General features: G+C 44.1%; 1 protein-coding gene across 1 annotated transcript in view; it reads left to right on the plus strand.

The window, feature by feature from the left end:
• LOC104272054 (B-cell lymphoma/leukemia 11B-like) overlaps positions 1-4,946 on the plus strand; it is a gene marked incomplete at its 3' end in the record, with an annotated part of 33,717 nt that extends 28,771 nt beyond the window's left edge. Inside the window, exon 3 of the mRNA XM_009866933.1 lies at positions 4,731-4,946. Coding sequence (XP_009865235.1) covers positions 4,731-4,946 — 216 coding nt within the window. The remainder of the gene's footprint in view (positions 1-4,730) is intronic.
• Positions 4,947-12,163: the final 7,217 nt, after the last annotated feature.

The raw sequence follows: 12,163 nt of genomic DNA on the forward strand, positions 1-12,163 counted from the left end.
ATAACTTATTTTAGGAAAAGCTCTGAAAAAAAAATCTGTAGGAAAGATTAGTGAATAGATCTTTCACTTTTAGATTTGTCTGTTCAAGGCTGCTGCAATGGTACATGTAAGACCAATCTCAAAACATCTGCAGTACTCTGCCTGAATGTGATGGGCACAGGGCAGGGATGAGGCTGCAGCCTGCACTCTGAATTTGTACCCATACACTGTTTGAACAGATGTTTTTCTTTTTATTGAAAGGGAGCTTTTTAATAATGGAACTGAGCTTTAGTCTCTAACCAGCTACTGATTGATTTTCCATCACCAGACAGGCACAGAGAGACACACAGGAAAACTTGGTTTGTGCCCTGTTAAGTGGCTTGCATGTCTGCCTGTGCACCTGCCTGTCTGCCTGTGCACAGATACACAGCCAGGCACCCACCCAGGCAGGCACACAATACCCGCAGGGATGCACCAGCTACACAGCCACATGAGGCTGCATTTATGTGTGGCACGAGACTTAAAGTGAGATCTCTTAAGTTAAGATTGGGTCCCCTGGTCTGAACCACACTGAAGTGGGACACTGTGAATGCTGCTTGTGGCTCCGTCTTTGTGCTTTGCTCAGAGAGTTTTCAGCAGATGTGCCAGAGGGGTGTGGTGTTTTACATATACCATATCATATGGCCAGTCATGCCTAGGCTCAGGGAGAAGGGCAACAAAAGGATGCAATTTATGCGTTGATTGTGGCTTTTGTCGTGTTCATCTAGGCTCTTATGTTCATTTCCATCTTCTGGAGTCATGTCCAATTTACCTTACTTTCTTCTTTGCAAGTTTAAAAATAGCAGAGAGCAAAAGAATTACTCTTAGCAGTGCCCAAGAGTCAACATAAACCCGTGAGCAACTGCTGTGTACAGGCACTGAGTGTGTGCTGAGCGTGTTTAAAGCATAAGGACAAAATCCTCCTCTGCCATCAGCAATGCAGATCTTTTATTTACACGGTGACAGTCCCTGTGCATGTTTCACACTCATGCTTCGTGCAAAACTCCCCTTCGCAACCATGCAGAATGAATGCAGAATGTATAATTGAGATCTGCAGTGCAGGTGAGTGATTTCCCAGTGCCGACCCAAGAGGAAAATCGAGCCTTGCACATTGTGTCAGCGATGTCCAAGCAACACAGACTTGCATGTGTGTGCTCGCTCACCCCAATCAGATTGGATTTTTGCCTCCAAGATTGCAGCACAGTTCTTGAGGTCTGCTTTGCCTTAGTGCCAGTGGTGGCTGTGCCTTTTGTGGCAGGCAGGGGCTTGCAGGGGTGTTTTCTTTTTGAAACCTGTGTGCAACGTGATGTGGTCAATCAGCTGTAGAATTCCAGAGACTGGATCCCCTCCCTCACCTGGTGCTATGTGGGTTGCATGGAGAACTCTCAGCACCACCTTAGGATACTGTCTGTCTAACTCTTTCTGTTTATCTTTTTATCTGTTTGTTCATTTTGTGTTTGTACATCACCTGTAGCAGTTAATTGGAGTGGTAGAGACCCTATCTTCATTTTCAGATTTAAGTGAAGCATTTATGGGGAAAAAAATCCCACAGGAGAGGAACTGGAGAGGTAAAACATAGACATGTTCCTAGCAAACACAAGCCGAGTGCTTCTGAGCATGACTTATTCTTTCTATAGCTATGAAGAGGTATCACATATCTATCTAATAGCGCAGCTCTCCCTTTCTCCATACCTTTCCTTGAGGCCAGTGGATACGATTACCCTCTTCATAATTTGCCATCTGATTCTATAGGACTGTCCTTATTCCTGAGAAAGAAGCAAAACCAAAAGTGATAGCAATGAGGAGGAGGAATCACTTGCTTTGATTTTGCTTTTAGGGTCAGACAGCCTCCTGGTCACCTGGCAGCCCTACATTCTTTGTCTCTTAGTGCTGAACTCAGGAGTGGTGGGGCTCCAGAGTCTCTCTTTGTCTGTTCTTCTTCTCCCTTACCAAGCCTTTCCTTTCTGACAGTAGGTCAGCATTTTTTAGATTTCCACATATATACATTAAAGGACAGAAAAAGACCTTCTAAGTGACACGTTCAGTTCCATCCATTCACTGGCAACTAGTTCATATAGTCCTTCCTGTAAATTTGTTAGGTACCTTGTTAAAGCAGATTGCAGGCTCACCCCTAGTACCTCTCTTGGAAGGCTCTTAGAGGATCCCTTCGCTCAGATCATTAGAAACCTCCTTTTTGAAACCTTAATTCCCTTTCCACACTAGAGGAGATATATTGCATAAGAGCAGGGAAGGCTTCCTTGTACCCACTTGGTGAGCTCTGAGCATCTTCTCAGATGCCTCAGGGCTGTGCAAATTGGATCGAATTCATTGCCAATGGACAGGTGGGACCCACCAGGACTAGAGCAGAGGCTGTTGCTCTCAGGGTTGTGTTGCACCCTAGGACCTGTGCACCTCCATGTTAAAACCTCATGCACTTGTGATTGATGGTGCACTTGGCAGGCTTCATATGGTTCCTCTGTGTTATGAGCTCCTTCAAAACCTATAGTGTGGCACCACCATGTGCAGCAGGGCTGAGTGACTGCAGCAATGCTGGGGCCACAGACATGTCTAGGGGTAACCTGAGATGTAGCTGCCCTGTGGTCCTAGTCGAAGTCCTGATTTCAAGCTCACAACTTTCCCACCAAGGAGGAGTGCCCAAGGCAGCCCAGGAAAGCAGAGTTAATTTTGTAATATTAGGAAAACAATATAAAACTGTTAAATGATCAGAAGGGATTTTTGTTATTTTTGCTTGTTCCATGGAAAAAACCAATCTTATTATTCATGCATGTTACAGTGGCAGTAGAGTGGTTCATACAGACATAGAAATCAATGTCTGATATCAGTTTCCACATGCTTGGTGTCCAGCCCTGCACAAAATGCAACGTAGGTACAATCTGGGTAGTAGTTATCGTTACCTGCTTGTGTAGTATTTCCAGGGAGATCAAACAGTTACAAAAGCCAAGCAACTGAGCCCCCCAAATAAAAAATCCTTCCTCCTCTCACAAGCCACATAGATGGCTTCTATTTAAAACCAGTCCTCACAAAAGAGCACAAATTTTATCCTTGATGCTTGAAGCTCAAGTATTTACACAGGGAATTTAGACTCTTCACTTGTGGTTTTGGCAAAAGCTTCACACAAATGTTTTGCACTGGTGGTCTCTTAGCCATTTAAGATAAACGACAAAATCAAATGCAGTCCTTGCAGATTGGAGCGCTGGATGCTGTGCCAAGGATGAAGTATCCCAGTTTGCCTCACATGTGTAGCTGTCAGATCAACATGCAGACCTAAGTTTCTGAAATGGGACTGCTGAGGTGGAGAGACTTGGAAAATGTTGCTTTTTTAGAGTTGGAGGGAGCATGGATAAATATTTCTCCTTGCTGCCGCAGTGTAGGCTCCTTTAGAAAATGTTTTTTTCTAGGGTTGGAGGGAACACAAATAAATATTTCTCCTTGCTGCAATGGTGTTTGCATGTATCTGCAAGGCACACATGCATGGACAGCCAGAATTGCCACCATTAAAAAAGAGAGAGTATTTGCCAGAAGATACCCCATAATTAACACACATATTTCCTGATCTAAATACAGGGGGAAACTGTGGTTTCTGATCTACCACTGTGCGGTAACTGTTGGCAAATGCCAGCTTTTTAATGGCGACCACTCCACCACATATCTTCGTTTAGAAACTGCCCTTGATTAGTAGCTACCCTTTATTTAATAATTAAGTGGCAGACATAGTTTTAAATGAAGGGGATGGGATTCTCGGCAGATGTAAAGCGATGCCAATCGCTCAACTTCCCTTTAAAATCTGCTGATTCGTGCCAGCCAAAAATGTGACTCCTACTTGATACTGTGTGCATGTGTATGTTTGTGTGTATCTGTATTTGTGCAAGTGTATATCGATATTTGAGACTTGTATCTTAGTTTTTCCAAGCGGCAGAGCTCGGTTTGGACTAATGCCAGGAGGAGCGAGTGTTTCCAGCAGAGCAGGAGAAAACTCTTAAATACAGCTTTTAAACGGCAGGTGATTCCTAGAGGGGTTAAAGATAAATAATACGGTTGGAGGTTACAATATCATCTTTTAGCTACCAGGAGAAAGGTTACTCCTTTCTTCTCAGGCTTGATAGGGCAGCACCCTGCATAATCGGGGCGTGCAAAATGCACAACTGGCCGCAGCTCAAGCGGAAAGGCAGCACAGTGGCCACCAATGCTTTCTTCTGGGAGCTTGACTCCTGGCACCTCGCTGAAGCCATTTGAGCTCTAAGTCACCACAGTTTGTTTGAGCTGGTGTGTGGAGTCCGCTTCAGCGGCAGCTCGGCAGCAAGCCTGCCCAGTTTTGTGTCAGCTCAATGCATTAACACAGCCTTAAAACAATAATCCCCCTTTTCATTCGGTCCCTGAGCAAGTGCTGGTGGTGACGTCCACCGCCTCTGGCTCTGCTCCATGCCAGAGCCGGCCACCCCCACAACTTCGCCCCTCTCTGTGCCCCCCATGGGCCCCTAACCCTGGTTCGCGGGTCACCCAGGTCTCTTCTTGCTCTTCCCCCGCTGCGGCACAAACCCACCAGCCTCAGCCGGACCCAGAGAGGGGTTCAGACCAAGCGTGTCGTGCGTTAGGCTGCAAGCCCCCGCCTTGCCTGTTTCCCCTGATGATGCCTCCTCTATCCCTTCAAACTTAGATCCAACTGACAGTTTTTTCTATTGTTTTTTCTCCAGGGCCGTCCAGGCCTGCAAACCTGCCGGGGGCTCCCATAGCTGCCTCCTCCCACCCTCACACATCCGTGATCACGTCACCTCTCCGCGCACTGGCCTCCCTCCCGCCCTGCCTTAGCCTGCCCTGCTGTGGTGCACGTGCAGTCTCAGTTGGCGGGACTCAGACTGAGATTCAGACTGAGACGTCAGGCACATTTGGATGTCATTGTCAGTTGTCAGGTAATAGAAACATTTTTTTTTTTGTTGCTATCTGAAGGTCAGTAGTGCTGCCAAGTGATGTCGTCTTTGCTGTGGGAGAGCTGCCTTCACTGAGTTGCGTGGGAAAGGCAGAAAAAATGCCCTAAACCACCCCACTCCCCTTCTTCCTGCCTCCTTCCTCCTCTACCCAGGTGGAGGATGGGGAGTGGAAAGGGCGTGCAACTCCCTCCATTTCCCCATCCCTCCCCTCCTGCCTGTCCACCTTCAGCTGTCACCAGTGAGCACTGCCGGGAGGTTTCTACCATGCTGTGAACAAATGTCTGAGAGTCCTCACAGAATGTGATACCCCAGTATTGAGATTTCGTCTCTCTGGGCTGTTTATTTTGAGCTTAACTGGATAACATTTAACATCTGAGGTATTCTTTTTCCTCCTCCTTTTTTTCCCCCTCCTTCACCAATCATTTGTATTAAGGGCTCTCCTCCGCGTCCATGTGCACGCAGGCTGTATGTGCTCCATGCCGTTTTCTCCCTTGCTTTGAGAAAATGCTCCTTGGTAACTTGCCACACATCCCTCGCCTCTCCCCCATCAGCTTTTCTTTTCCTTTATTCTTTTTGGGTGCCTGACTTTTGTCACTGTGAGGAGGGGAAAGTGATGTGGAAATGAGGGTGCGCTGAGCTAGCCAAATAGGACATGGACATATTGTTGCCAGACCCCATCATTTCAGACCCAGCGATCTCTTTGAAATCAGTGGGTGTTTCTGAGCGCGGCTCAATTGCAAGATTGGGTCTAATAGTGAACTGCAGGCTGGAGAGGTGAAAATGGGGAGGGCTTAAAAGAAAATACAGCTGTGGCAAAATCCGCAAGCGTTTATAGATTCTCACTGTGGTGGGCCAAACCCTGCAGCCCTCATTCATGTTTGTTAGTGTGCATGGAGTTTTAATAGGGAGTTCCCAGAATGATGCCAGATAAGTAATTCGTGAGGACCAGAGGGCTTAGAGAGGCAGCAACGACTGTCAGGAGTAAAACCTTTGGGAAATGGCTCTTCATGTCCCCCTGAACTAGCAAAGCGTTGCTATGCTCAGCTTTTTCCTTCCACAAGCAGTGGTACCACCTGCCTGCAGTACGCTAGATCTCATGAGAACATAGCTGTACATCTCTTGTTGTTGTAATAAAGCATAAAGCAAGGCAAAAAGTTTTGCAAGTTTACATTTGCCTCTTGGAACTCCCCAGTCTTGAAATATAAAATATTCTCAGGTGAAGGCTGAGAGCACCCTGCAGGGTCCTGGTTTTACCTTGGGTGAAGCTCACGGTGTGCGAGGAAAGCTCCTGTGCCACCTGGGAGAGGCTCAGCCTGCACCCAGCCGCTTGCGCCAGGGGGCAGGCACTGGGCTGGCAGCACCGTGCTGCGTGATGCAGTCACTGCATCCAGGGTATTTGGTCAGACTTCCGATCTGAACTGCCCTACGCGCCATGGGGGATGCTACTTTAATCAGGCTCTGCTTCATCAGCCTCAGCAGACTGGCCAGTTGGCTTGAGAGAGTGTAGAGATGGGCCCTTCCAAATGGTGAGTGCTGGATCGGAAAGTCTGATAGCTCCCCTGCCTCCGTCCTTTCCCTGCTTCCTGTAATCAGTAAACTAAACTGGAACTGATCTCATGTTTTGCTGTTCTCTGTCTTCACTGGTGCAGTATGCGTGCAGGTGCCTTGGGTAGGCAGGTAGGTGTAACACTGAACTCGATGCCCTGGTTCCCTGTGGCTTCTGATGCCAGCAGCTAGCGGGGAGGGAAGCAAGTACAACTAAAAATAGAAAAGGAAGGAATAACTTATTAAAGAATGCGGGAAGGCAAGGCTTTTGTGCTTTGCGTACTTTAAGTTCTCACTTTGGAGTTGTGTGCTGTGCGTTTTCAGAATTGCCTGTTTGCTGGGAGAGCGGTGCCAGCTCTGTGGAGAGAGAGACCTGTTATCATGGCTTCCTGTAATTACGGCTGCAGTCTGCGACACTTAGAGAATAGGTTATATCAAAGTGCATGCTACATGTTTATGACAGTAGTTGGTCAAGTTCTGCTTGAAAGAAACATTTTCTTCCCTTGAAAAAGGAGATTATGTCTACTTAACCCTTTCTTAGCTCCCACAGTATTCACCACATATGGGCACGGTTTAAATCCTGTGACAAGGGTTACGGGATCTTTCTGGCCCCAAAAAGTTTTATGGAAGTGAAAGAAAAATGACTTTTTTGTGTTGACTAATAATCTAGTGATGATCCCGGCATTGTGCTCTCTTTTTAATATAGACATTTGCAACAGTCACTTGCTTCAGCTTTAGAGATCTGCTTGTCTCTCTGACTTGATTAGCTTTTTATTCTGTCAGCCTTTTTTTTGCTTCTGAAGAATTGTTTCCTTCTTTGAACAAAAGCCATCAATGGTTCCCGCCTCTCCTCCTCCTTCATCATTTATTACCTTTCCTGTTTTTCAGCATTCATTTAATGAAGGACTTAAGAGTTTTTCCATGCAGGTTTCAAGCAGGCTGCGACTCTGAAGGCTTGAAGTTGCAGGTACTCCCAAATCTCTGCTGGGTGCTCACAAATCAGGCCCTCAAGAATCCCAGCAGTTTTGTGCTGGAGAATCTAAACTCCTGGCTGCCAGTGGGATTTAGGGTACACATATGTGAAAACTGCATTTGGAAATCTCCAACCCAGATAAGAGCGATTGCTTGAAATGCTGAGTAGCATTCAGTCGTGCCCAGGGGAAGTTGCGCTGCTTGCAATCTTTAGAAAACGTGCATCCAAGAGTAGTTCCAATAACAGTAAATGATGCTGGGAAGTCTGCTTGACTGTCCAGTGTGTCACTTGGCCTTTGCTGGTCACGGACCCTCTGTCTTTGCTCAAGTCTTTGTGTTCAACCATAGAATGAGGAACTTACTAGTAAAGGTCCATATTTTACCATGTGATTTAAAAAAAAATAATCTACCACTGGAACAATCTCTCAGTCTCTTTATTTATTTATTTTTGCCTCAGAGGCTTCTGTCTGTTGAATTAGGTTCTCCTGTTTAAATGTTTTTAGTGCCTATTTAATTAGAAGTTGGAAGAGAGTCATAAAATTCACAGGGTTGTGTAGCTTGGATCTAAAATATAAATGGGCAAAGCATTCATTTTGCTTTACCCCTTGCCAGATTAGGTTGCCTTTTTGAGCCTGCTTTTTATTTAATTTCAATGAATTGCAACTGCTCAGAGTAACTGTAAAACACACACAGTTTTTTTTTGCATAACAGACACATGCAAATGATTGTTGAGAGACATAATTATGTAAAGAAAAGTATATGCCCGTATGCATGCACACAATCACTGTGATGCTTTTTGTGGGGCTATTTTTTCACAATACATCTTCATAAGGCTCTTTTTATGATGCTGATTTATTAATATTGTACATTAAGGCTTAAATTGTCAAAGCTGCCTAAGAGATTTGGATGCCCATTTCCCATTAAAGTTAACGAGAAATGAGCTTTGAAAATCTCAGCGCAGAAGTGCATGGCACTTTACAGTGTGCTCTCCGAAGAAAAAAGTCCCTGCCCTGAAGATCCTTCAGGGCAAAAGCCCCCAGACTGGAATTATAATCACCATAAGACAAAGAGGATTGTAACAGCACAGATAATAATTTATCTCCTATGCCTCCATACAGATATACCTGATCCAAAATCTTTGGACCTGGGCCCACAAGTGAGAGTTTTATATACCTCCATAAAAATAATTAAATCTGTCCAATACACATATATTCAGCTAACCAGTGAAACTGCTTCCTTCCCACATGTAGGCTGATGGAAGGAGGTGGAAAGTAATTACAATACTTAGTTGCATATATAAAACCAGCAAGTCGGCATGGACAGCAGTGATTAATGGACAGGGCTGTGAAGTTTAAGGTCTAAACCAGAGGAAGGCATAGGGCCATAGCTCAGAAGAGAGAAACAAGCTCCTGTTATATCAAAGAATCAGCTGTGTTAGTCATTAGGACATTCTGAAAATCATCTTGTAAAGTTAATGTCAATTTACTTGGCTACTGAAATACTACTTACTGAATCATTTAACTAGTCTGGTGTTTTCTTGGCAAAGATTAGGGTGACAGTAAAGGTAGAAGAAGTACCTGTAAGTAAATAATAGGTTTTAAAAGAATAGTTTTCACTCTTTCAGTTATATCACTGTGTTCATTTTGTATTGGTTTTATAACCAAAGTCGTCCAATAAGAAGAGCTATATTAGACCACCCTGCTGTAAAAAGCTTGATGCAATTAATACAGTCTGTCTAGAAAGCAGTGTTATTTCAAAAACTTTTATGTTAATGATATGGTATGCACTCAGCACATTTCTTACTAGAAGAAGAAGCAAGCTTTTGTTCACTTCAGACTGGGTTTTATTAACACAGGAGGATCAATGGAAAACAAAACAGTAATCAGAGCAGAGAGTGCAAACTCATCCAGCAAAAACCTTCTAACTCATGAAGTCCCAGGATGATGGCTAATACGCTACTCTTCATTTTTTGTTGAGTGGAATTAAAAAAAAAATAAAGTCCAGTAAAACCTGATTTCTGATCAGCACCGGGTGCTTTTTTGTGAAGAGAAAGAAGAATTGGGTATATGTGTCTGAGGCAGACAAAGACCTATAGTTTCCCCGAGACCCTTTGTAAATGTTTCTTTTCATTTTGCTGCATAAAGAAGTGGTTTCTCATAAAGTACTGGCTAACGTTCAGGAGAGATGTCCCTATTAGTCATGTTTACATGTATTTATTTATTTATTTTAGTGAAATATTTAATGCATCCTATAGCAGAATTGAGATAGTACTTACAGAGTGCAGGGATGTGTGAGAGATGTATATTCTAAAAATGGTAATGCATCAGAATGAGTGTGTATGCATCCATCTTTTCATCTATCTATCAATCTATGTGTTCATCCATCTATCCAAGTATTAAAATCATATGTGACCTGTCTGTCTATGCAGCTCTCTGTCTCACCAGACGTTAAAATCATATCCGACCTGAAAATAGAAGAATCTAATCACAAACTGATTTTTTGACTGAATGGCGTGGTTGTCGAGAGGCAGCAAAGAGACCTTAGGACTGCAAAGAAGCGACTAAAATTAGGGTACTGCATGGGGCAACGGCACTGGCAATTTGAGCGTGGCTGTGGCTTTGTTCTAGACAGACGCCTGATCACTATAACTTTCTAAGTCCTAATTATGTCAAGTTAAGAACCAGCAGGAGCAATAGCAATATTTAAAGGTGCTTTAAAGTGGATGCCTGCCATTTCCAGACATCCCAGGAAAAAAAGAAAAGCCGTTAATTGCAATATTAAGGGGTGGAACTGAATCTGTTAGTCTCAGGACAAAAGGGTTCAAGGCAACGTTGCCTGCAGTAAAGACAATGGCTCCAACATTGAGAGAGTTAACTCGATCGCATACCACTACACTGAGCCCGAGAGTCTGAACTCTTCAAACGCTCCAAATGGAGAGCTAAATCAAAGAATCCTGTTTCAAATCCATCCAAGATGTTGCTGTTTTTCTCCTCTGACAGGAGAAGCATTTGGAAGTGCAGTTTCTTTCTTTTTTTTTATAGCTGTCTTAAAAAGGAGTTTGGATGTTTAGCACAGCTGGTGCTCATTACATTATGCACTATCAATAAAATAGCATGTGTAATTAATTTTTAATGCAGTGCTGTATGCAGAGCTTTAAAGCAGTTACTGTATGGGGAGAGCCGACACCGGTCACTGACATCAGAAATATTGAAATAGAGGGCTAGATTTTGCATTTTTAAAGGGTGTATGCGTGAGTGGGGGAAGGGTAATTCCCAGACAGCAATTCTCTGGCCACAATTAAATTTAAAAAATATAGAAACAAGATGGATGAAGGTGATTTTATAATTTGCTTATTGGAATGAATGAATTTATTTCCTTTCAGTTTGCTGAGCGATGGCTGGGTTAGGAGTAGGTGACTTCAGAGTATCGGTAAGCACCAGGGGACTGCACCGCAACTGATCCATCTTTGTTAGAGCGCAAACAGGCTTTGGTGGTATCAGGTGGGAGGTGAGGCAAAAGGGGAGCTTATGGGAAAGCAAGGGAAGGACGTTTCTGTTCTATCTCATCAAGCAGGGCTTCTTTCCTGTGCCTTGTTGTTCCTATTAGTAGCAACCCTCATTTTTCCTCCTTGATTCACTAAATATTTGAGAGTATCAGTAATTTGGAAGGGAGAGAGTAGCCTGGTTACAAAGAGGCACCACTGATGGCAAAGTGCCTGCTGCTCTGACAGAAGACCCAAACAAATCACAGTCTTCTTTTTTTTCTTGGCGTTTGTGCAGTACTTTCCAGAAGACACCAGCATAAATAAAGACTGTTTATTGGGGCGCAGTAGGCAAGGTTTGGGCACTGCTGTAGCTTTTGGCCGCCGTTATGTCCAGAAACACCTCGATTGTCCAAAGGAGGACCAGGGCTATTTTTGAAGTTGTAGCATTGGTGCGTGCTTGTCTTCAGCAAGGGGACAGGAATGGCTTTCATGTTTCTGCAGCAGAGTAACCACCAGGGATGGTTTGCAGGGTAGGAGCAGCCTCTCCCTGCTGCCACCTCCTTTCTACCCTTTTCATGGAGTTGAATGCCTCTTGGCTGAACACTTAAGAGAAGAAATCAACTGCAGGAAGAGAAGGAAGGAAGCAATCACCTACAAAGCGACAAAATTAGGGGTAGCGTTTGTCAGGTGCCTTGCCTTTTGGTTGGGCAATGCACCAGCTTTCCAGGAGCTGATTTTTTTTCTTATACACGTGCACAAGGCGTAAATGTTTGCAATTATTCTTTCTCTCTCTCAGTAAATTGCCATTCATTTGTACATAGCATATGCTAAACAGTTCACTTGTACAGCCTCACCTGGCATATTCAGGATGGAGTTTTCTTCTGCCCCTTCAGCAGCAGCTTTTTGTCATCACTTTTCTTCTCGCTTTCTGTCAGATATGTGCGGATGTGTTTGTGTGTCTGCGCCAGGAAGTGAATTGGGCTGTTCAGTTTGTGAGAACAGAGATAAATCTCTTGTGCACAGATATAATGCTCAGTGTCAAAGGAAGTAGGGTGAGCCGTGCTCTATGGTGGAGGTAGTTGTGATGAGGATCACTCTCTAGTTCACAAACCAGAATGGGCAAAGTAGAGGCAACAGTGAGGTGTTGTACATTTTGTAGTGAAATAGCTTTTATTTTATTTTATTTTATTTTATTTTA

The sequence above is a fragment of the Apaloderma vittatum genome, unplaced genomic scaffold (genome assembly GCF_000703405.1).
Source record: "Apaloderma vittatum isolate BGI_N311 unplaced genomic scaffold, ASM70340v1 scaffold41693, whole genome shotgun sequence".
Taxonomy (NCBI): Eukaryota; Metazoa; Chordata; class Aves; order Trogoniformes; family Trogonidae; genus Apaloderma; species Apaloderma vittatum.